The sequence below is a fragment of the Melospiza melodia genome, chromosome 11 (genome assembly GCF_035770615.1).
Source record: "Melospiza melodia melodia isolate bMelMel2 chromosome 11, bMelMel2.pri, whole genome shotgun sequence".
NCBI lineage: Eukaryota > Metazoa > Chordata > Aves > Passeriformes > Passerellidae > Melospiza > Melospiza melodia.
Genome location: NC_086204.1, coordinates 18,470,639 through 18,496,293, shown reverse-complemented (window position 1 = coordinate 18,496,293; position 25,655 = coordinate 18,470,639). Strand labels below are relative to the sequence as shown.

General features: G+C 37.4%; 1 protein-coding gene across 10 annotated transcripts in view; it reads left to right on the top strand.

Moving 5' to 3' along the window:
• Positions 1–14,806, top strand: part of ADGRL2 (adhesion G protein-coupled receptor L2) — a 387,559-nt gene extending 372,753 nt beyond the window's left edge. For 3 of the 10 annotated variants that reach the window (XM_063165828.1, XM_063165830.1, XM_063165831.1), the window contains 9 exons: positions 137–228; positions 1,083–1,127; positions 1,415–1,441; positions 2,110–2,278; positions 5,954–6,082; positions 6,497–6,593; positions 9,270–9,398; positions 10,211–10,228; positions 12,729–14,806. In XM_063165828.1, the coding sequence (XP_063021898.1) occupies positions 137–228; positions 1,083–1,127; positions 1,415–1,441; positions 2,110–2,278; positions 5,954–6,082; positions 6,497–6,593; positions 9,270–9,398; positions 10,211–10,228; positions 12,729–13,483 (1,461 nt within the window). In that variant the 3' untranslated portion in view covers positions 13,484–14,806. Of the gene's footprint in view, positions 1–136; positions 229–1,082; positions 1,128–1,414; positions 1,442–2,109; positions 2,279–5,953; positions 6,083–6,496; positions 6,594–9,269; positions 9,399–9,625; positions 9,708–10,210; positions 10,229–12,728 lie in introns of all 10 variants that reach the window. The other 7 variants (XM_063165833.1, XM_063165832.1, XM_063165835.1 and 4 more) reach the window with 5 other exon arrangements.
• The last annotated feature ends 10,849 nt before the right edge of the window (positions 14,807–25,655 follow it).

The following is a 25,655-nucleotide window of genomic DNA, read 5'->3' as shown; positions in this document are numbered from 1 at the left end:
TTGCAGACCATCTGATATAGTTACCAATTTTCACTACTTGGAAATAAACTACAGGGTTTTTGTTTAGCCTGTAACATCATCATTATTCAACCTATTACTTGAAGTAGTTTAATTTCATTCTTATCTGTTTTGACAGCTGAATCTTATCTTCCTGGTGATCACATTGTGCAAAATGGTGAAGCACTCAAACACTTTGAAACCAGACTCTAGCAGGTTGGAAAACATTAAGTAAGTGCTTTGTGTTCAAGTATGAGAACTATGATTATTTTCTGATTGCTGAACTGATTGAAAGCTACTCTCCATTAGGAGCACATGCCATTGTCTCCCAGCAACTGCAGATGTCAATTAGAAGCAAACAGCCAATCCTGCTTTCGTCACATTGTTGCTGTAATGTCACAAACGCCGGTCAAAATTAGATAATTTCAGCCTGGAACTAGTGCCAAGAAACTGTTTCACGGAAATGCCACAGCACTGTAGTAATTTCATTTGCATTTAAAATGCAGTTCAAAAATGATGTTCCTGTTTGCATGGCTGATATGATTATATTAAGTTTGTTTTGTTAAATGACTTTTTGATTTAGGGATTCTGAGCAGTTTCTACTCGTAATCCTGTTCTCCCAAGAGAATTGATTCTATTATTATTGTTAACTTGAAGATTATCTGTTGTTTTCGTGCTAATTTAACAAATGTTTACTTTATCATGGTGTTCTACTGTAGTGTCCCTTTTGCAGAGTAATATAAGTTTTTGATAACTAACACGGCTTTGGCAGCTTTCACTTTTTTAGATAGCTTTTTACTGTATTCTGTTTAGCCTTACGTTGTATTCAAGGTTTTTGTTACCAACACTGAAGGGATGGTGCCACTTTCTAACACTGAGGGTTGGATGTGAAAGGGTCTGACAGATCTGCTTTGAACGTTGGAAATGGCAAAGGGAGACTTTCAGTAAGGATAACATTGTGAACTAGATGTTCTAGATAGGTCAGTATCAGCTTCATTGCATGTTGCATGATGAGAGAGAGAGCTAATCTCTAGCATCTCTCTCTTTTCTTCCTTTTCCTCTTTCTGTCTTCTCATCCACACCAGTAATTACCGTGTTTGTGATGGCTACTATAATACGGACTTACCTGGGTAAGATAGAACCCTACATTAACAAACTTCTAGCATGATTTTTAACTTTACAAACTCGGTCATATTGTGGATTTCCCTTAATTTTAATTAACTATTTTTGAGATACCTGATTTGCTAAAGACTTTTAAACTATTACATGCCTTTATACTTTTAAATTGCTTGCCTCTGCATTTTGAATTTCCTAATTTTGACTAATTTTTATAGACAATTAAAAATGCTCTTATTAATTTCTGTTTCAATTCTGTCTAATAATTTTGTTTCTCTTTTCTGCTTATAATGCTTTCTAGCTATGAAGATAATAAGCCATTTATCAAGTAAGATCATTAGTTAGATGTGGAATTCACTGACTAAATTCCCTTTCCCTTTCATTCTGTGCTGTTTGCTACAATTCCTTTTCCTTAACCTATTCATGATGGAATCTTTTTTAGATTGTTCTGTAAAGCAATATCCATATTTTTGTCGCATTTCAGCAGGGTTTCTTCATGCGGAAGTTGCATCCTCTAGCTTCAGTTTAGCTGAGTTTATCGAAGCATTAATGATTTGGGCTCTAGGCTTTTAATCTGCTGTTTAACCTTTGTGCATTTGTGTTACATTATTTGGTGTCATATGGCAGCACCACTGTTTAAAATCTATGGTGTGATTAGTGGCTAAGCCAGATTTATCAATCTCTTCTCTAAAAGCAGATAAAGCAATGGGAGTAGCTGAGGCTTGTGCTATACTTCTGCATTTCAAAATAGTTTTGACATCCTATGCTGTTCTTGAGAAAGACAAAGGTTATATCTATTCTTGCTGTTTTCATTGGAGTCTAGGAGTACTGAATGGAATTGTTCTTTCTTTAATAGATAAAAGGTTAAACCCAAGGAATTTTTACATTTGAATGTGAAACTAGTAAAAGTCAACTGCAGGAACTGAAATGTTAATATTGGATTTGGCAAAGTACATTCTCGTAAGTAATGTTACTAAAATTAATTTTCTTTTGCAGATCCTGGGTCCTGGGTGCATTTGCTCTCCTGTGTCTCCTTGGCCTAACATGGTCATTTGGTCTGCTGTTTATAAATGAGGGGACCGTTGTGATGACATATCTCTTCACAGTATTTAATGCTTTCCAAGGAATGTTTATTTTCATCTTTCATTGTGCCCTTCAAAAGAAAGTAAGTTACCAAAACCACAGATGAATGTTCCCTAACTCCTTAGAAATGCCACACATAACTCTTAAGAAAATAGAGATAAAATTAACAATTTGAAGATCTGGAGTATTTTGAGGTAGTTTGAGGAGGGGACCAGAATTCCAGTGCAGTTTTTGCTGTATGTGCTAGTGGGAGTCATGTAACTGCTCTGTGACCCAGACAGGTTTAGCATGGATGCAGCATTTCCAACCTGGGCTTGAAAAGTTTGAAGGTTTTATGAAGAAAATGCAAAAGTTGAACACTGGTAGTGTGGTACATATCAGCCTGGACTTACAGCCAAAAATCTTTCATGTTCACATGAAACAAGTCCTGCCTTCGCTGCAGTGCTGCAAACAGAGGATCAGTTATGATATCAGCCCATACCAGCCTGGAAATGCTGTCCTTTCCTTAGAACAAGGTAGAGCACCTTTCCTGAGATCCTATTAAGCTGCCACATAAAGTTATGGGTGATAGGCAGGGATAGTACTGTGTGTGCTCATTCATTACAAAATTAAGTGGGATGTAAAAACTAATTTTATTATGAACTTTGACACCCCTTAGAACAAAGTAGTCATTAATGCTGGACACCTGCTAACAGGAATAGTTTTCTGAAGATGGAAAAGATGCCAGCATTAATGCTTTTTTTCCAAGTGTTTGCCTGCCCCAGAAATCCCAATAGCTTTGTTCTCTTCACTGGAGCCTCCCTCACAAGTGAGATCAGCTAAATTAGTTCTGCTCCCTTTCTCTGGATTAAAGCAGAAGGGTCCAGAAGGAGCTGGAAGGAGAGAGAGACAGAGAGAGACGGAGGGAGACAGAGAGAAATCTTGAAGAGGAGAGAGGAGCAAGCAGGAGAGAAGGAAAGTGAAGGGCACAGCTCTATGGGACCCTTTTTTGGGTTCTCTTCCCTTCTCTTCCCTTCCCCTTCTCTTCCGCAGAGGGTGGAGATTGCTTCCAAGGATGCCTGAGAGGTGTTTTAATGAAAGCCTTTGTTAGAAGGCAGGACAAATGAAAGTAATGAGAGTTGAGAGGAAGGGTGAACATCAAAAAATCCCACCCAAACAAACTTAACATGAAATGCAGTATGTCCTACATTTGGAAATATCCAATTTGCAGTATTTAGATTATAAATATTTTTCCCAGTTTTAGGCTGGAGACCTAGCAATTATTAACTCCCATTATAATTAGCTCACCAGAGACATAATTAACTGATATTTACAAGATGGTTTGAGACCACTGGATAAAGTGTTGTTTAAATACAAAAATCCTATGCTCATGTTCTCAACTGTACCAACTCTAACATTACCAGCATCTCCAAATGTGGTGTAGACAATGGCATTCAGAGGTGTTTTAGGAAAAGATCTGGTAGACAGAATTTTACCTGGATCAACAGGACACTCCACTCGTTTGGGGAAAACAAAAGCACACTTAGCAGATTGAGCCTAAGATAAGAAGATAGGGAAGAAAATGCAAACATTCCCAAAATGCAAATATTTTCTAGGTTAGGGTTTCATAAAATGTTTCCCTTTTTACTATTTGTATTGGACTTGAAAATCAGAAACAGATTCCTTTTTTTTTATTTCTTTTACAGCTGTGCATTGTTTTCATATAAAGTGGAGTCAGCAAAAAGCAATATTAAAATACCAGTCAAGTATGAAAAAACATAACCTAGAGCAATAAGATTTATACCTGAAAGAATGTTAAAGCTGCCATTTAAGATTTTTAAGTGTCACTGCCTTTGACTGGATATTGTCCTGTGCTCTGTCTGCATAGCTAATGTAGTCTTTTTATTCTGTTATTACTACTTGGTCACTAAATTGAACAGAGAAATAGAATTGTGGAAGTGAAAACTATTATGTTTCCAGTTCTGATGAGATGATAGTGCTGTTGCTTCCATCAGTTTCCAACAAGCTATAATTTAGAAATAATGACAGTGGAATGCACAGTCCTGACAGATAATGTACATTCACTACAATACAGGCATTAGGCAAAACCAGCCCTGGAGGGTGGTGTTTGGGTAAAAATACAGTTTTGATTGCTATTGTCTCTGCTGTGTAGTGGCTTAGAGCATTTAATATCCATTAGTGTTCAGGAGAGTTTTTTCTTAGGTGTTACACCATCCAGTGACAATGTATATAGACCTATGTTTTCAAAGTGCAAAAATTATAATTTGAAGTTGTTTCATTTCTGTTTTCATTTTTTTACATGTCTTTTATGCTGATATAGGTAGGAGTTGACTTTAAATATGTACCATGTACATAAAAAGTTGAATTATTGTGCCTCGCTTGAAGTTAAAGTAAAAATTATTCAACTTTTCTTCATCCTTGTGATTTATAAAAACAGCACAGTATGTATTCCTTGAGTAAAACTCCTGTAGAAAACAGCACATTACATGTGTAAATCCACACTATTAATTTTTTGCATTTTTTCTTCTTTCCATTTTGCATACACGTAACTTTCTGTCTTATATATTCATAGGTCAGGCAGAATTTCCAGATTAGCTGAAATCCCTCTTTTCACAGTAACTCATGAGTCTCATTGATGTAGAAGAGACACTTAAATTCCCATGTAATCTGGTGGAAGATTTATGAGTTTAGACTTACACATCCATACAAATTCTATCCACTCTGTCCTTTCACTGGTGCAGTCTTGCTGCCAAGATATGCACACACTGTTCTGTTGTCCAAAACTAATAGTCAATGAAGCAGTCATGGAATATAAGAGAATTAACTGCTCTGTAAAGTGATCCTGATTACTTTTATGGCAATTGTTATCACTCATAACAAAACTAAAGTTTCCAGTAGGTCACTGGAAAAAGAAAGTGAATAAATGAAGCCCAAATACTGAAGTCATTAATTAGTTTTGCTGCTCTGTCAAAAAAAAAAAAAAAAAAAAAAAAAAAAAAAAAAAAAAAAGTCAGAAATATGGGTATATTCAAATTTTTTAGATTCAACCAAGACAGAATTTTATCTTTTGGTCGTAAAAGTGAAAGGTGCTTCATTCCCAGCCTTTATGGTTCAAAAGTGACTCTGGAACACTGGCAAGTGGCTCCACCAGCACAGCTGGGGCTGTGCCTGGAGTGGGTCAGTGGTGTTTGTGAGCTCTGTTCAGGGCAGGGCAGCTGTGGCCATCTGAAGTAGCAGCTGGATGAGTTACACAGAGTAAGAAAATTCCTTTACAGGCTTTGGAAATTTTACACTCTTTATTGGGAATCATTGCATAGGGGTAGTACTGAGCAGTGCTCACGCCCTTCTTGCCTGCTAGGATGGGAAAACAGGCTTGATGTGCTTTCTGCACCAAAAGCTCTTACAAAAACCACAATTTTCAGCAAGCATTCAATTCAAGTAAACTTTACTATATAAATCTACAATATGAAAATTGGATAAAAACAGTTCTATAACTAAGTCAGTGATGATTATTCAGGGACATCTCTAAGAAGTGTGTGTATACCTTGGAAATAATTGGTTCAAAACTCCTGGGTAGCTGCTAGTGCTGCCGCTGAGTAGAGAGAAAAATGTGGGTTTGCTAACAGCCAGCATTTCAACAGACAAGAATTATCTATATGCTTGAAAAGTGAGTAGTTTCAATGCAAGGTTCATGTGTTTTTGCCAGCAGCTATTTAAAACTGTTTCTTGTGCTAAGCAATTTTTTTTTCCCCCACAGGTACGTAAGGAATATGGGAAATGCTTCAGACATTCCTACTGCTGTGGAGGACTTCCAACTGAGAGTCCCCACAGCTCAGTGAAGGCATCAACCACCAGAACCAGTGCTCGCTATTCCTCTGGCACTCAGGTAACAAAGATTTTGACAGCATCTTTTAATTACCTTATTTATGGAAAGCCTACTGAGATGTCTTCCAATCAGAAAGACTAATTGTCTTCTCATTATTGTCATTTGGATGGTCAATACGTACTTCTGCATTGTAGAATTATTTCTTTGTAAACAGTTATTTTGGTCTAATACAAATATGTTGGTTTTTTTCTTGTAATTAGGGACTATTTATAGGAAGATTTATACCATCATGTTTCATTGAACTAAAGTTTAATAAATTAGAGTTTTAATTAAAAAAATAAGGAAATTTCATGATGTGCTAGAAAAATGGTTTACTTTAGGCTAAAATAAACACAAATATTCTACACAATAGCACATGAGCCGGAAAAAATCTTTTGTAATCTACTGTTTTGTCTCACTGCTTTGTGCTAACAGAGTCGGATAAGGAGGATGTGGAATGACACTGTGAGAAAACAATCGGAATCGTCTTTTATCTCAGGTGACATCAACAGCACTTCAACACTTAATCAAGGTCAGTCACTGGGAACATTTCAGTTTTAGAATCCATAAATTATTACAGATTTTATATAATTTAACACAGAAGAATTGAAAATAATGTTAAAAAAAAATCTGGACAAGTGTTCTCTAAAAGCAGATTTTTAAAGTTATCCACCAGCATTTTTGAAAACCATGTTCCCTTAACTGGCCCCTGCTATAGAAGCTGAATTCTTCAATTCATGGGAATGTATTTAAATTAGTTTCATCAATAATTTAGCTTAAAAGCAAGATCATAATTTTAAATCTTTCCTAACCTTTATAGGTTAAATCTGAAATAGAAATATGAGTGCAGTAACATTTTAATGCATATTTGACTGATTTTTAGGAGCAGAAATTTTCCCAGTGAAATCTAATTGATATCATTTCTATGCAAAAGATGTCTGTAAATCATTTATCTTTTCTATTTCAAAGAGCATCATATCTGTAACATGGGACAGAATCCAGATTTTCAGGCACAGAGAAGTCAAAACTCAAAACTTCTCATCTCAGATAGAATTTGAAATCTGTAACCTCATTCTCATGTCCACAGAGAAGACAAGTGTGTTTACCAAGACAGATTGTCCCTCCCTTTCTCCCCTCCCTGCTGTGTTTTGGAGGCAGTTTGAGCCAGCAGTGGAGGGAGGACTGCTCTGTGCAAGCCAGGTTTGGAGCCTGTTCTTCCGCCCAATCCTTAAGTGAAGAGCAGGTAGTCCTGGTCACACTGCAACCAGTTCCTGCTCCGCTCAGAAAGTTTCAAACAGAAAATCCAAATTCAGGATTTGATAGCAGGAATCTGTATTTACATTCATTTTGGAAGTAAAATTGTGGTATTTGCAAAGCAAAAGGTATCAGAAAGCATGATTCTACTTTTGATATTTGGTACATAGTGGGTAAGACCTGTGTGTCTCAGTGCTCCTCCCACCCCTCTTGCCCCTGCATGTTTTTCTGGCAAAAACCAAAATTAAGTAACTTCTCCTAGGTAGAAAATGTATATTTTTCATGTCTCCTTAAGTGTCATACTAAAATTCCGAAAATACAAGCATATAAAATTTGGTAATTTCTCTAATTTGCTGTCTTGACTCCTGAGGTTTGCCCTAACTGTGCTGCACTGTTAACCCAGTGTTGAGCAGAGGTCTCAGCAGCTTCTCCCTGTTTCAAGTTCCAGACTCAAGTCACTGGAGATGTTCTGCTATGATTAGAAAATTTGTTATCAACTCTGTTCAGTTATAATTTTGTCACTATCTCAGTGATACATATGTATTAGGGTAGTTTAATAATTAATGGCAAGTGCCATTTTCCCTTTAAAATAAAAATCAAGCTTTTAATTGTTTTTTTTTTCTTGTAATAAAGAAATTTGGATTGAAAAAAATAATAACTATAAATTACACGTAATTAGTCTAAGATTAAATATAGTGTGCAAAATTAAAAAAAACAAGCAGAATATATTTCAGTTATTATTTCTGGTAAGAAGTACTTTACAATGGGAAAAAACTATGATAATTTTGTTAGTTGATCACTAATACAAACTTTCAAATAAGATTAGCATACTCAGACCATAATTCTCTGAGTGTTAAAAATTTCTGCTCATTTCTGCTGCTAAGCAGCTCTGGGAGTACAAAAGTATTAATATTTGGAATATATATAATTACTTGACAAATAAAAATATTTATACTATAAAAATAGAGCTATTTCTCTAATTGTCCTTGGGTCTATAATGCACTGATCCTGATGTACTGTTTTGCAAAGCAATAAAAAAATGAAACTTGAATATAATCTTATTGAAATGTCTAAATTAATTTTTAAATCACGGCACTTTTCTTGTAGTAGCTAGAAATCAGAGATCAATTGCCTTTTTAATAATTTCTCAAAATATGCTCGTTTTTTATCTGATTATTCCGAGAGTGTTGAAATGGTGTTGCGTTAACATGTAAATTTGAATTTACAAGAGTTTAAAAGAGTCTGTTCATGTAGTATTTTTCTTTGTCTTACATTGTTTGTAAACTGATAGTTTAAAGAAATTTTTCATTCAAGGAATTCTTTTTTAAAACCTGGCAGATACGTTTGCAGCATGACTGTCCCAGGAGAAAATGTGAATGCTCTGATTTCTTAGAGCAAATATTTTGCTTTCCCCTCAGCATGCATACTTTTGCATATACTAAGATATGCTTCTTGCAATTTGTCATCCACTGTCTGTTGGAAAACAGCAATTCCCTTCCACTATCTGTGTGTTTTTAATAAAGTGAGTAACAGCTCTGATCCTGTCATAAGAGGTTTTTCAATGCCTTTCAGTTTGAGAAATTCAGTTCTGTCAATTCTGGACAGAAGTGCTCCCTATGATCATTTTTAAAGTCCTAATAGCTTTATGTAGTACCTTGATCTCTAAACATTTAATTGCTACTCTTGTGTAACAGTGATTTTGTATACATTAGTAAATATCACTTTCACTAGATGTTTACTTTGGGGATTTGGACAGCACCTGAGAATTACTGGACTCTAACTGTATTTTCCTGCTCCCATTGCCAACGCATAGCTCAAATACATCCAGAAATTTTCAGCTGAATTACATCTTAGAAATCCTACATGATTCATGATGAATAAAAATTATTCTTTATTGAAACTGTCAGGCTAAAATTAAGCAACTGACATTTTTTTTCTGTTTCTTTTGCTTTAGGAATGACTGGCAATTACCTACTAACAAACCCTCTTCTTCGACCACACGGCACTAACAACCCCTATAACACATTGCTCGCAGAAACAGTTGTATGTAATGCCCCTTCAGCTCCTGTGTTTAACTCACCAGGTGTGCTTATACTTCCTGAATAAACTGCTTTTCTTGGCTCACTCCAAATTCCCTCTTTTCCCTAGATAGAAACTCGAGTTGCAATACCCCAGCCGTACAGTCTGAATTTCTGAAATAAATTCGAGAAATGCAGTGTTGCCAATTTCAGCTTGTAAAACTGCACTATATTATAGTAATGCCTTTGCCCTAACAGTATTTACCAATAATTATCCATGTTTTTAACACAGGTGGCATAAATCTTAATATACTATTAAAGGACTGACACCACATGGTCCGAGAGCCCATCTTCAAGATAAATATCACTTAGAGGTATCATGTCTATGCAATATAAGGTTGACTCTAAAGCTTGCTGAGAAAACCCTGCTTATGGAATGGATGAGAAAATAAAGCAGTGCAAGGCATCTTGACACCTTTGGATACCCTGGTGTGGAAAATTGTATCCAGCCTCAAACAGATCTAAACTATAGTATAGTGCAGCTTTATGGGAGATCATTTTCCTGTAGAAAAACCTTGAGATTAACAGTTAGAAAAGTTTAGTTCTGTAGGAATTAAGGGTGTCATCATTTACCTAACATTTTGTTGTTACATTATCTACTTGCTTTTTTTAACGATGTTGCAGTTCATCAGTAAATATCTTGCAGATACTGTTTGATGAGTCCTAAGATCACTTTAGTGTAAATAGAATGATAAATCTTTGAAAAAGAGCTCATAAAACCTTGTTTCCAGTTTTTATTTCAAGTCTTCTTTTTAACTGAACTGTAGTTTCTATTTTCATTCTCTTGTTTTCTTACTTTCCTTATGCTTTCCTCTAGCAACCTACAGAGAGACAAGTATGGGAGTAAAACTTAACTTTGCCTATCAAATGTAAATTTTTTCAGCATGATTTTTAATGGGCACAATTAAAACATAACTAGCGGTCATGAAGTAGACTCAGCGGGCAAGTGGTTCACAATTTGCAAATAAAATGTTTCCACATTCAAAAAGTACTTGCAAACTGCTTTTTGGGAAACACCATGAGGTCTGTAGCAAGCCCTATTGGTAACACAAGTTATTCAATGCTGAAATAATTTGCTGTTTAAAACCAAAGTGGTGTCATGCCGATATGCTTAATAATTTACTTATATTTTTACATTCCTACAGTAATCTTGCTACAGGCTATGAAAGATTTCAAATTAATTACCTGATCATGGGCAACAAAATTTGCCTCATCAAACCAATTTGAATATATTCTAGCATGCTTAACTCTGCAGTATATCATAGAAAACTCATTTTGGATTATCAGATGTATTTTGATATCTCTTTAGCAGAGGAAAAGAAAATGAAAATTACAGAATTAAATCACTTTCATGAGGGAAATGAATCCAGCATGTGGTCCATGTGTTGTCTACTTTTATAAATGCCATATGTTCTGCACAGCTAAATCCACTGCAAGAAAAATCTTGGAACATACATGAAATTGCGAAACTACATAGTTGTTTAATCAAAGCTTAAAGAGGCCTTTCAAACAACCCTCATCACTGTTAAAATCAGTACACATGGAGAAGAGTTAGCAATAACACAAATGCAAAATGATTTGCAAATTGCTCAGAATTTATTTGGAAATGATTACTCTATTTTTCAAAGTTGAAGACAAAAATCTTTTCATGAGAAAATGCAATCTCTTTTTAATTGAAAACAACATTTCTAGGGAATATTGAATTTTCTAAGATAAGCTGCAGCTTTAATTATGAAAAAATAAATCCACAAAATGAGAAAATGTAAAATCTTTTCCAAAAAACTTTTCCCTTATACTCCTCCAAGCCTTGCATATTATGCAGCAGCCTCACAGTGGTCAGTCTCATTTCAGTAAAGTCACTTCATTCTTTCTTTACTTCCAGACATATCTGTAGATAAAGTGCTTTTCTAGGAATGCTCTAACCATCTGATTTCCATGGTTCAGACTGTTTAATTTCTTGCAAAGTTTTTTTTTTTTTCTTTTGCTTTGCTTGGGAAGCACTGTGCTGTCATAGTTTACATGTCTTTGTGTCTATAGGAAAACCTTTTCTTTATCAAGTTATCGGAAAAAAAAGCCAAAACCCAAAGCATAAAGACTTTAATCATCATAAGACTTCATTTCCCCCCCTCTTAAACTCCTTTTCATGTTTTCAGCAGACTTACCCAATCTGTCATTCCCTCAACAGCTATGAGATATCAGCCATGGCTGATTTCCTCTTCCCATTCCACAACTAATATTTATTCTTTGGTTTAATTTCTGTGACCCATACTTACAGAAATTCCTAACATTTCTGCATTTGACTTCCATGCCCATGGTAACTGTGGGCCTAGCTCTTAATTAACTATTCTGGTTCATTCAGTGCTGTCACTGTGACTGATGCAGACTGCAGGCAAACTTTGACCTTTAGGAGCCTGGGGCCTTTGTTGGCAGACAGAATATTAGTGCAAAAAAATTACATTAAGTGGGAAAAGAAAAGCTGTTATTGCTTAGCAATCTAATTTGCTGAACCCTTGCTCTGACTAAGTTGCTGAGAAGCTCAGTAATTCTTCATCATGTTACAATAAATCATTTTACTTTCTTTTATATATCAGCTACTCTTAGGCCAGATAGCCTGAGCAGACAGACATGATGTGAGTTGTCCAAAGTGAGTCATTCCACCTGCTGTCTATCGTGTTGTTGGATGGTGCTTGTGGGCCCTGGTCCCTGTAGTGTGAAAGATGGCTGTCCTTGTTTAACATGAATTCTTTGTATTTATCCATTTTTTTCATTCTTTTCTTTACTTCATCTCCAAAAAAAAAAAACAAAACCAAAAAAACAGGAAAAAAATGTTAGAAATGTTGTTAAAGTAGTTGCTTGCCAGTTATGTGGGTTTATGTTGTACATTTACCTTCAGTTATGTCTGTGATCTAATTCCTTTTTAATTTAGTGTTGTTTAGGACAAATTCTGTTAATTTTCTTTTTCTAAATCATGGTGATGTACTTCAAAACATAGATGTTTCCAAATGAATTGCTTTGCATTACATATGCAAGGGCATGGAGTGAACAGTTCCTTGTGGAAAAGTCACATAATTGACACTAAATTACGAAATTCAAATGTCACTATTCCCCACAGGAAACACACATTACTATTTTTAGAATGCATCTTTCCTATAAGGTGTGCAACTGTTTACATTTGGGAATGTTCAATAAACTAACTTTTCTCAAGTTTTACTTCCAAGTACAACTTTGTCCTGAACTACATTAAAGAACTTTGTTAAAAAGAAAAATAAAACAAAAAAAAAAAAGTTGATATAAACATGTCAGGCAATAACCAGAGCTGTCCTTTTGCATTTCAGGACATTCACTGAACAATGCCAGGGATACAAGTGCCATGGATACTCTACCGCTAAATGGTAATTTCAACAACAGCTACTCATTGCGCAATGGAGACTATAACGACAGCGTGCAAGTTGTAGACTGTGGACTAAGCCTGAATGATGCAGCTTTTGAGAAAATGATCATTTCAGAGTTAGTGCACAACAACCTGCGGGGCGGCAGCAAGAACCACAACCTGGAGCGGGCGCTGCCAGCCAAGGCTGTGATCGGCGGGAGCAGTAGCGAAGATGACGCCATCGTGGCAGACGCCTCATCTTTGATGCACAGCGACGCCCCCGGGCTGGAGCTGCACCACAAAGAGCTGGAGGCCCCGCTCATCCCCCAGCGGACTCACTCCCTTCTGTACCAGCCCCAGAAGAAAGTGAAGACCGAGGGAACTGACAGCTACGTCTCACAGCTGACAGCCGAGGCTGACGACCACCTCCAGTCCCCCAACAGAGACTCTCTCTACACGAGCATGCCCAACCTCAGAGACTCTCCCTACCCAGAGAGCAGCCCCGACGTTGAAGAAGACCTCTCTCCCTCCAGGAGGAGTGAAAGCGAGGACATTTACTACAAGAGCATGCCAAACCTAGGAGCTGGCCACCAGCTCCAGATGTACTATCAAATCAGCAGGGGTAATAGCGACGGCTATATCATTCCCATTAACAAAGAAGGATGTATTCCGGAAGGAGATGTTAGAGAAGGACAAATGCAACTAGTGACAAGCCTTTAATAGTGTAGCAAAGAAATATTAAAGGTCACGTTCAAGTATTACAAAAGACTTAATTGGCCCCGTGCAGGCTCCCTCATATCTGCTCGAAGAGACAATTCTGTTGACCCTGTGGTTCTCCAGTAACAGGGATGACTGGACCTCGCAGTTCTGTGAATTTTTATAAAGCAAAAACTTTGTATATACACAGAGTATACTAAAATGAATTATTTGTTACAAAGAAAAGAAATACCAACAAGGTATTTACGATATCTTCTGCTGCTGAATTTAACAAAAGTGTGGAAAAAAAAAGAGAAATAAACGCTTTCCAGCCATTTTACTGCAGCAGTTTGTGAACTAAATTTGTAAATATGGCTGCACCATTTTTTTTTCCTGGGCCTACATTGTATTATATACAAGGCGTAGGCTTTAAAATCCTGTGGGACAAATTTACTGTACCTTACTGTTCCTGACAAGACTTGCAAAAGCAGGAGAGATATTCTGCATCAATTTGCAGTTCACTGCAAATCTTTTCCATTAGGGCAAAGATTGAATACATGTCTAACCACTAGCAATCAAGCCACAGGCCTTATTTCATATATTTCCTCAACTGTACAATGAACCGTTCTCATGAAAAAATGGCTAAAGAAATTATATTTTGTTCTATTGCTAGGGTAAAATAAATACATTTGTGTCCAACTGAAATATAATTGTCATTAAAAGATAATTTTAAAGAGTTTGAAGAAAATATTGTGAAAAGCTCTTGGTTGCACATATGTTATAAGCTGTTTTTCTTACACTGTTCATAGTACGATAGTTTGTTTAAAATGCAAGTTCTACCTGTTTTCACTTATTTTTTCACTGTAAACAGTGTTCTGCTTTGACAAGTTAGTTTTTACTCTTAAGTTTTGAATTTTTATTGCCAAAAAAAACCATAATTGGGGAGAAAGTTGTTTTAGAAGCCAATTATGCCAAGCCTTGCACAAATTTGGTGTAGCTAACAAAGATTGTAACTCAATTCCCTGTTCATCCTTTAATCAGGGTTGGGTGGTAAGGGGTAAAGGGGACACTGGACACTTCTCACAAGCTTTCTCGTGAATAAAAGGTGCCTGTCCTTTAAAAAAAAATAAATAAAACATAACTATAACTCTTCCATATTCCTTCTGCCTATATTTACTAATTAATTTATTTTATGATAAAAAAATCAAATGAAATGTAAATTGTTTCAACAAAATTCTGCTTTTTTCATCCCTTTGTGTAAACCTGTTAATAATGAGCCCATCACTAATACCCAGTGTAAAGTTTAACACCTGTTTGACAGTAAATAAATGTGAATTTTTTTCCAAATAGGTAAAATGTGCATTATTATGTACGAAGCATAATTGGCATCAGCAGTCCTTCGACCCAGATGTGCCCTATCTAGAATGGCATCTTTACATTTCATGATTTAAGTGTTGAGAATTCAACAGAAACTGTCTATAGCTGTACAGAAGACAGGTCATCTTTACTGTTCCTTTGTCTCAATTGAATAGGATCAAACCCAGATATAGCAGCGTCATTAGGAAAATGTACTGTAAATTCATATATTTGCATAACTTTTAAGTAGGCATCTGCACTGAAATTACAAATAAGGTGGTAAACACCATTCTCATGTTCTTGGCAACAGTAATTAGCAGTTAATTATTAGTGATGAAGATACATTGTTGCAGTGGGGAAAACACAAATAAGCAGCATTTGGCCAGCACTCTGAGTGCTATCTAAATAATTCATCCATCATGGCACTGGTTTGTGTTAGATAAATAAGCACGACTGTCCCTATTTTTATCAAGCTAGAGAGCTGCAGAAGGCAGCTGATGCCCAAGATGTTATCCACAAATCAGCAGCTAAATTGGAAGTCTGAAATCTTTGATTCCCAAGCCTCTTTTGTTCCTCTCATCCAGGGCCTTTCAAAGACAGCATCAAGGACTGCATTTGTCACCACTTCCTAAACTGTGTTCTTTCAAATAACTCCCAAATTAATGCCCCATCATCACAGAGGGCACAGTTTCACGTGTGGCCACTGTGATTTTCTGTATGGTAACAGCAAAAGTTCACTCAAAAGCTGTATCATTACCTTCTAATGCATTGAAATATATAAAGTCCTTTTGGAAAATAAGTCAATGCATTTTTAAGACGTTTGGATTTCAGAAGAATGTTCGGGCAAGACTTCCCACTACTGAGAAGGTTCAAGCTCTAAAAAACTAAAATCCAGGTTGAGATGGAACGGTGGGGTTCAGGTAACCTCAACATATCTATTCAGGACTGAGACACTGTAGCAATTGTTCATAAATAAAAAAGCATCTTCCACCATCAGCCACTGGTAACTCTTGCCAGTAAGTTCCTTAACACTTAAAAGTTGCTGTGTTTGCATAGAGGCACTGAAACAGAAAATTTAATCAGAAAGGGTTTGCTCCTTTAGTAGAGATGCTTTAAAAATCTGAAGTCTCTATGAAACAGGACTTAGTTCTTAGAATCTGCTGATTCAGGGTGCACAGCAAGCTCCTTGGAGTAAAATTTATTCCCTTAGTCTGTCTGGCAAAAGCATACTTGCTGCCGACTACTTCGGAACTCATGTTCTTAAGGATTTCAAAATTATGGTCATCAAGTAATTACAGTACACATGACCTAATAACATCATCAACTTTCTGCAGAATCTTCAACCCTATTTCAAGCAATTACTCCTTTGTGTCTAACTAAAGGTGACAAAACTACATTCTGGAGAAAGGTTTGTAGCATTGTGATCTTAAATACATATTCAATTGCAAATGTAACAAGTATTCATAATACAAGAAAATGTAGCTGATGAACCTAAGATGAACCAGCTGAACCTAAGTATCATAAGGGAATTCTTTTGTTAGCTTCTTTGTAATGTAGATGTTGCTTTTTAGTGAGCCTGTTTTTTTTTTTTCTTTTAATGTTGAGCTAGTGAGTGTCCTGTGTTTAGCTAGCAGCCAGTACATTGCCAAATTTCTGTTGGTGTAATTTCTCAGTGTAGTAGGTTACCGTATAATTATATAGTTGACAGCTTATTGTAATTTATGTTCTCTTCTAACATTCCTGCCATCTTGTCTTGGGATCAGAAGGACAGAAGAATTCAGAGGAAGAGTTCAAGAATAGCAAAATAATGGCAGCAGAATTAATGGAAACAAGTGTTTCTTCAGGGTCATCAGTTAACCAGTTCCTATGATGGTGCCCACAATATGTTGCTATTTTAGGCACTGTCTTTCAGAAGAGCTGTAATTTTCTTATGGCTGGTAATCTCCTGTTAGTATCAGTGTTAACCCTACTGGCTCAGTTCAATTCTTCCTTGTAACTTCAGTCCAGTTATATTAATTCCTACAAAAGATTGAATGGGATGTGCATTTAGTGAACTGTTGTATAATGGTGCTATGCATTGTCTAATATAAAATACATCTCAATTCTACATAAGTGAACCATAACATGAAGAAACACCGGTAATACCTTCTTAGTTAAAACTAACCTTTATCTGTAAATTCTACAATACACCTTTGCTTATTTTAAATTTGAAATGAAGTTACTAATAAAGTTTACATATATTCACTTATGTAGGCAATAAAAGGTGTTTCAAGTTGCCATAAATTATGGATAAAATATGTGTCATACTTGATGTCCTAAGTTTTAAGGAATTTTTTTTTTACGACTCAGAACAAATATTAACAGAGCAACAAAAAAGGAAATGGTCCCTGTGTACTGTAGCTGGCGTTATCCCTCCTTTGCCTCAAAAATGACAAAACTTCTCTTCTAGATTTGATTATATGACAACATACAGTAGTGTAACTTTTAATCCCTGAATAAAATTGCTTTTCAAAATCAAGAGAAGCTACAGGTTGACAATCATATAAATATATATAGATATGCACACACAACATTTTAATTCACTAATTCTAGGGTACAATGAAGAACTTAAAAAGATGAGATTCAGCAGTAATCCTTCAGTTTTTAAGTAATCCTGCAAAGACACCCCAGAGAGATCACACTAAAGCATTCCTTAATTTATTAAAAAATAAATGGTGACAATCACCTCCCACATTTATGAAGAGCAGTGGTACCATTTCATCAAGCAAGGATCTTGCTATATGGCTTCACTGTGGGATGAGGATCCCAGATTTATGGATGCCACTGGTGTGCTGGGTCTCTATTCCATGGTTACACCACAGTTTTGCACTGAGTTGGAAATAAAAAATTATCACTGTCACAACCCTGGAAGCAAGAGATCTGTGTCTTTCATTTACACAAACACTTTGTAAATTAGTAGGAATTCAGTTAATGGCTCCAGCTCAATCATCTGGCTCTGCCAAAAGTCTGGAGTGAGGGTTTGTTAGGACCCCGTCTATTTCAACAGAGTGTTTGGGGCTTTTTTCAGTAAAATCTTAATGTGGTTTTTAGAACGACAACTTCCAAATCCTTTTATTCATGCAGGATAAATTCTCAATGGTATTTCATTAATTCATGCCTAAGAGCATTAATATCTCTTCTTAGTGTATTATGTCATCATTAATCTCAGCCTCTCCCCATCCAAGTTCCTGGCATGTGCAGGGGATCGCACCATGGTGCAGCCTGAGTGCTTATAAATGCTACTGAAAATCACACAAGCCTCTGCTCAGCAGCAAGGAGATTTTAAAGGACCATTCAATATCGTGCACCAGCTGCTGCAGATATCACCCTGGGATCCCAGATGGGGGAAATCACAGCTGCATAAATTACACTCAGAATAGGTAGCTCCATAAAGAAAATTTTTTTACAGCAAAGTTTGTGTGCTGAACCATTTCTTCCTTGGGTGCAAACCTTCTTTTGTAGGGTGAAGTAGGAGCCCTGGCACAATGTAGACTCTCCACTGCCAACCAGTTCAAAGTTAAGGGAGCAAAGCTGAGCACAAAAACATCAGTGCCTATTAAAAGCTCAGGTTCCCAAATAGGAGGCAGCCGGTTAGTACCTGTGTGGGTTTTTTTAATGGAGAAGATGGATCTCTGCAGCTAGCATTGGAATAACTGGTCCAGTACTATTGTAGCATTAGAATTGTTTTAAAATAACATAATGCTCCTGAACATTTGGCCTCCATGATTGCTTAACAGAATGATTCCCAAGGGTTAATGAGGTTCTTGTGAAAATAATTAATTTTAATTCTCTTTAAATATACCACTTTTATTTTCCTTTTTTTTGACACTAACAATATAAATAGGAGCTTTTTAACTTGAATTCTTAACACCACTCATTGTTTTAAATACTTGCCCTCTGTTTCTTATTACTTAACTTCTTACTAAACAAACCCTTGTTTTCAGCATCCTCCACCTCCTTAATTATTTAATTGCCAGTCTTCAGAGTTACTTTCTGTCAGGATGCTTTAAGAGATGGGCAAGAACAAAATTATGGGTTCATGTTGATTTATGGATGGGAGTTGCATCTTCTATTCTGTGCTACTGCCACCCCCCATGGTCTCAGCTTATCTTTTGTTTTCGTAAGATCCCTTTACAACATACTATTCCACTAGGCTGGACATAGTAAGTAATGACCTAAATAGTTATGGTTAATTTAGAGCCCAGCAAAGCCTACAAATACTTCCAATTATTCTCTTGAATGTGTGCCCAACCTTGCATTTCTCAGCACTGCATTTCATCTGCATCACACTCCCCATTTATTCACTTTGTTAACCAGGTCAATCACAATCTTCCCTGGTTCTGATTAACTGAAGTAATTCTGTGCTAGCAGCAAACAGTGCCACCTCCCCAGCAGCACACTCATCCCCACTTTCAGATAGCACCAGTTGAATAGAGTAGGGGCACTAGACCATTAGCCTTTTGTCATGCTAAAAAAATCAACCATTTAATCCTGCTCTACCTCTTAGTTTCTAATGCACAACTACTTTAGCTCTCACTTCCTTAATACGCATTTGCTTTAATGGCTTCTTGGTAGGCATATTTTTATATGGATTTTTTTTTTCTTTTTTAAATCCAAATAAATTACATCAACCATTCCCTCTAGTCTCAACAGCTGCACGATTGACTTAATTTTAGTACGTTAGAGAGGCACAATTTTCTTGCTCTAAGCAGTTATGTCTCTTTTGGCAATGTTTCCTCTGCAGTTTGTGCTTAAACGTGGATCTGCTAGATGTCAGACCCAAAAAGCACTTCACTGTTCAAAGTGAAACTTTGGTGGAATTTAAGCACTTAAATCCCAGGTACAACAAATGTTACTTCAGGGCCAGAATTAATTATAATCTGGATGACATGTATGTTTTTGTCAGTAAAGCCTTTTTATCATCCCAAGTTTGGCGGCTGTGCGTGCGCAGCCCTGTCACTGCAGCCAGGAGCCACGAGCAGTGTCACTGCCTTGCTGTGCTCACCAGGGCAGACCCTGAATGCCATCATCCAGGAACCAGGTTACAAAGGAGCTCCTTCCTTCTCCTGCTGAAGCTGAAATCCTGACAATAACTAGTAACTGGAGTAACTCTGATGTAAATGCCACAAACAGAGCCATGGATCTGCCCTTGCTTCAGCTTCACTTGCTTCGCTGCAGCAGGAGCTGCATTTGACAATCTTTCCAAATCTCTGTGAGCTTGGACAACAGTGGAAAACAGCTTTTTTTTTTTTTTTTTCATGGAAGCTGAAGGCTCTGACCCCACCAAGTTTATTGTTCCTGTTGAGAAAAGGCCACAACTCTTGCCTGTACCCCAAAGCAGCTCAGGTTCTGGCCCGGTGTCCCTCCCATGACGGACAGTGTGAGGCTGTAGAAGGGCCATGCCCTGCTGGTGGCACTGACCCTGCAAGGTGGTGAGAGGTGCTGCCAGCCCAGGGACACTCAGGGCCCCCAGTGCCCACACAGGGCTGGCACTGAGGAGCTCAGAGAGCCCCACTGGGCTGGCACGGCGGGCAGTGCCCTCAGCCTGCCCTGCCCAGCCGCTCACAGCCCTGGCTTCCCCCGGGGCTCAGTGACAGCCACGCCAGGGCTGCAAATGCTGCCTGGGGCTCTCGGCCTCCACCTCCCTCAGGCAGGAGTGGCTTCGTGTGAAGATACTGCTAAAACCCTTCCTGAGGAGAACATAGCTGAAATAACTGATGACAGGGCTGTCTCCACGACAAAGCCCAAACAAGTTAATACAAAAGTTTATACAAAAAAGTGACGGTTTCCAAGCACATTAGAGGTTGCCAGAAGAGCCTGGACCTTTTTTCGAAAGCAGGGGAGGAAAAGGAATACAGACAGATGGAGAAGAAAATAAAAGGACAATATAAAGGAAATGAGGTGCAGAATTAATTTTGCCCATTCTCATTTCTCTTCTTTACAGCACCACTAGGTGCTGCCCCTTCAAGGCAAGACAGAAAATTCTCAGTAGTGCCAATCTCTCTGGGTAATTTGACAAAATAGTTCAGAGAGCCATTTCTAACTCTTCAAGCTTGTTGATACATGTATATGACCTAGCCATGCCAGATCACTATATGCTTACAGAAAGCAGTTGAGAAGTTTTTCATTCCAATGTATTGAAATTTTCAAAGCAGGCTTTCAAAATCCAATTTAACAAAAAACAACTTACTTCAATGGACCAAAACTCTGCCACTCACAAAAATCACTGAAAATGAAGGGAATAGTCAAAACACCTAGGAAGAGAAAGTTGATTAGGGGTTTGCCTTAGCACAGGGTTCCAATGGGTTATCTAGGCAAGTTTTCTAAGGCTAGGAATACCCCCTTCCCTGAGAACAAGGCTTAGTACCAGCAAGGCAGTGTTACCCATGCAGGGGTGCTGTAAATATCACAGTACTGTGCTTCTCAGCATCACTTAAGGAATCTGGTCCATTCTTAGAAATGCTAGAAGTATCTGCAGAGACAATATTTGTCTCATATTTAAAGGATTACTGTCCTGACTGAATACTAAAAGTAAGCAAAAGTGACACCTATACATAAAGAAGGAGATCCTACAGTTGCAGTCCTGCAGTGTAACTTGCTTTCATGATCCAGCTCATGGTGAGCACACAGAAGTTTCTCTTGATGCAGAAACTACACAAAGCTAAGTTCTGCATAGTCTGATATCCAAAGTAAGCAGGTAGCTGCTGCAGGAGAAGTTCTTCTAGGTCTCAGCAAAAGTTTGACGCACATTAGCTGGCACTTATGAGACTACTTGGTCTCCCCATATCAAGTTAAGATAATTAGGTCAACTTGGCTATTGTTCTGTGGTTTGACAGATGCTGCATTTAAAGTAATTTCAAATACTAATTTTTAGACCTCTTCTGTGAACTGATAAATCAAGTGCTATTTATTCATGAAATTATTCTTTCCTTTCTTAATGCTTATTCCCTCTGGCTTGTAACTTTAATTAGAACCTGCTATCTGTTCATATTGGTAATAGTAACAGTTGTCACCAGAGTACAGATGCATAGATTCAGCTGATATTGCCCCTTTGACATTATATTTAAAGCCTAACAATCTTCCCAGCTATGTATCTGAGCATACCATCCATTAGTGCTTATCTCACTGCCACCCTGAACTCCCCACTCTAAACACTAACAGTCTGATTGTTTTTTAACCAACCAATAATGCATTTTCTAAAGACTAGACACTGTACAAAAATAGCTTCATTTGAAGATAAATATCTGCCTGAAAAGGTTATTCAGCCTATCCAGATTTCTTTTTTATTACCATAGATTTTCCCAAGGCAGTATTGTTTCTTGAATAATTATCAATCTAAGCAATCATGTGCTAAAGCAGTCTGATTGACTCACTAAACATACATATAGAAAAGAACTTGGTTACCCTGGTGAAAACAAACAACTCTTCTTCTTCTTTTTTGCCCTCTCCTCAACCCTTTCATAGAATATAATGACTGCATTGAAATGTAATCAGTTAATATTTGATTTGCATTTGTCAGGAAAAGGAAACATCAAATATATTTTTTAGAGCAGAGGAATTAGGATCTGGAAAATTGTTCAAATAACACTAGTCTTGTTTGATTTGTGTCTTTACATACTGATTCATAAGTTCCAGTAATTTGAAAAGAGTCTTCCAGTAACCAGTTGCAATCAGATAGGTTCTAAAAGCTTGCCAACTTATTATTTAGATAAACTAATTAAATAAACTTTTCCTTCCAATAAAAACTAATTCCTTTTTCATTATTTTTCACTCTGTGATACAGAAAATGACATCTGTTTCACAAGTTTCTGATTAAATGCATCGGGAATAGAATAGCTTTCAAGGTCTCTGTTCATTGGGGAGACACAGACAGAAAGTGCTCTGCATGCCCTGTGTGAGAGGCAGCAACCAGCCAGAAACAGGCCCAAAAAGTATCCATTTGCAAATACTGCAATTTAAAGGACTTCCATTTGCAAATGCAGCAATTTAAAGGACATTTTTGCATTGACTCATGTACTCCATGGATGGTACAGATTTAGATTCAGCCTCACCTCTTCAAACACCCAGCACCTCTTGCTGACAGGAAAGGTACATTCTGCTGAATGGATGGTGATGATGCTTATAGCAGGCAAGGGATGATGATGCTTAAAGGGATTCTGCATATCAAATATTTAGTCCTCATTTGTCCTCACAAACAGAGTGAGTGGTCTAAAGCTTCTCCAAGCGACTCTGTAGTTCAGCATCCTGCTGTGTGCCACAAAATAAAGTATGATATATTCTTGGCAAGAAAAAAGTGGTATCTCCAAACAAACAAAGGCTCACCAGCTGTGAATCTGCTCAGAATTCGGCAGTTTGTGGGTGCTGGAGACAGCAGAACTTCTGCACAGCCTGCTCAGGTGGAAGGCTCCCTGTCCATGGCAGGGAAGGTGGACGCAGATGATCTTTAAGATCTCTTCCAACTCAAATCATTCCGAGATTCTGGCTTACTGCAAGCATCCAGTTGAAAAAAGTTAGTATCAGGAATGAAATTTAATTCTCTAACATACATTTGAGAGATCAAAAAAGATACCTGGTGGGCTTTGCTTTATGAACCAAAGCAAATAATTTTCCTAATTTTTGGAATTATGAGAAAACACTGCAGCCTGTTGATATAACTCTCAGTGAATATTTTTCCTGAAATACTGAAAGATTATCACAATCATTTCACTGCTATGAGTCAGTACACAAACAGAAGTTCTGCTACATCAGGGAGTGGAAGAGCATGCAGGATATGCCCAAATAAGTTTTTGACTCAATTTATGCCAATCAGAAATTAGCATATTTTGATTGAGGTCTGTGAGATTATTCCAGTCCTGCACCAGTTAACAGGAACAGAGTGAGGGCTGGTGTCTGGTGCTATTTCCTGCCATTTCTCTCTGCTGCTCACCCCCTCTGTTTTATTACCTTATCACAGAGCCAGAGCTGTTCCACATCCATGCACTACTTCTTGTAGAACCATTGCTAAATTTAATGCTCACTACTTAATCAATTTTATCCCAACAGGTAACGAATAATTGAACAGTTGGGGAGTGGGGAATGACAAGATTTAGTGTGTTACTTCCTCGTAGGAAACAAGACAACTCACACATTTATATTTATGCATATTAAATTTCTTTCATTAGCCAAATGACCCTAAGAGTAAAGGAATCCATGTCAGCTCATCCAGGTACCATGTACTGCAAGCCCAACACTGGACCACAGTAAATAGCATTTTCAGCTGGTGAAAAAGTGAAGACAGCAGAAGACAGGGCCTTTTGCAATCTATTTCTTTGTTGCCATGTTTTGTTCTGCCAGCAGCACCAGATTGCTGTTCATAACAGTAAACCTGCAGTGAAGCCCTGGCCCCAGTTAAATCAATGGCAAAAGTTTTTGCTGACTTCAGTGAGACCATGATTTCTTTTTTGAATCATTACAAGAATCTTTCTGTATCTCAGTTTGTTGATTCTCAGACTTGAATAGTGCACATTAAAAATAAAGGCAAAAATACCTCAGTTTTTCAAAATTATTTCCAGCCATGGAAAAATGCTTTGTTTCTTCACCTCTCATAATCTTGTTCCACATGCATCACCCCCAGTAAGTGCTATTTCACAAAGGAGAACACACACTGTTTTTCGCCCACTAGATCAATACCTGTCTAAAAGTATTTACTCACCAAAAGGGCTGTGATCCTTTTCTTTGTCACCCTTGAACTTCTGTTCTGCTCTTGAAATTTTTTTGCTTTTTGACACAGGTTCTTCTTTTATTTCCTGGCTATTGCTAGCTCCTAATAGGATGTTTTTTTAGTTCTTTGCTCTGACATTTATTATAGAGTATACATCATAGCTTTTGTCTAACCAGAGGGTTGGTCCAGCACTGAAATTGCAGCTGTTTCAAAATGCTACCTATAAACACACACTTTATCTTCAGTTCCTGTTCACAGTAGCTCAAAGGAGACAAGAAGATGATGATCAAAAAAGGGAAATGGAAAAGACTGATGGGAGACCTGTTTTATAGAAACAGAAGAGTAGAAGGGCAAGCAAGACATACAGGTAATCTACTCTCTATTGGAATAGGGCAGCAGTTATTGTATCATACCCTGTGAATATATTCAACCAAACAACTTATATTCTGACTAGTGCAGACTAAAGTGATGAAAGAAGCTGGAATAAAAGGATATTAAATAAGCCCTGGATAGTTGACTGCAATATTCACAGCATTTGGAATTCTTTATCTTTCCTGGAATTGGCTGCTGACACACCATTTGTCTTCAGAGAGGCTCGTGCTTTCTTCTGACTGTCTGAAACACAGATAAACCATGTTCACTGTCAGGAGAGACTTAAAACCTGTATTCTCAAAGCAGCATCTGGGGCAAAAAGCAGTTGTTCACTCACTCCAGTCCAACTGAAAGATTGTTACAGAGGTGGAAGTACAAGAGGAAAATTAATGCAGTCACCCTTTTGGCATCAGGCGCTGATGTCCCCACTTTGAATGATCTGGAAAGGGTTTAGCAACAGATCCCTCATCTACAGGAAGAATGAACAATTACAGCAGCACTGTGTGCCCAGTAGACATGGCCAGCGCTCCCCTCCTGGGCCCTGACACAAAATGACCACCAGAATGCCTGGTTTGGGAATGAGTCTCTCAACAGAGATGCTTCTTTTACCTCGTGCCCCAAAATTTAAGTTTCATGTAACATACACTCCATCTGAGAACTTACCTGCCACAATTTGCTCAAAAAAGCGTGACAGGGTCTGATTTCACATTCCAGACAACATAATCTTTA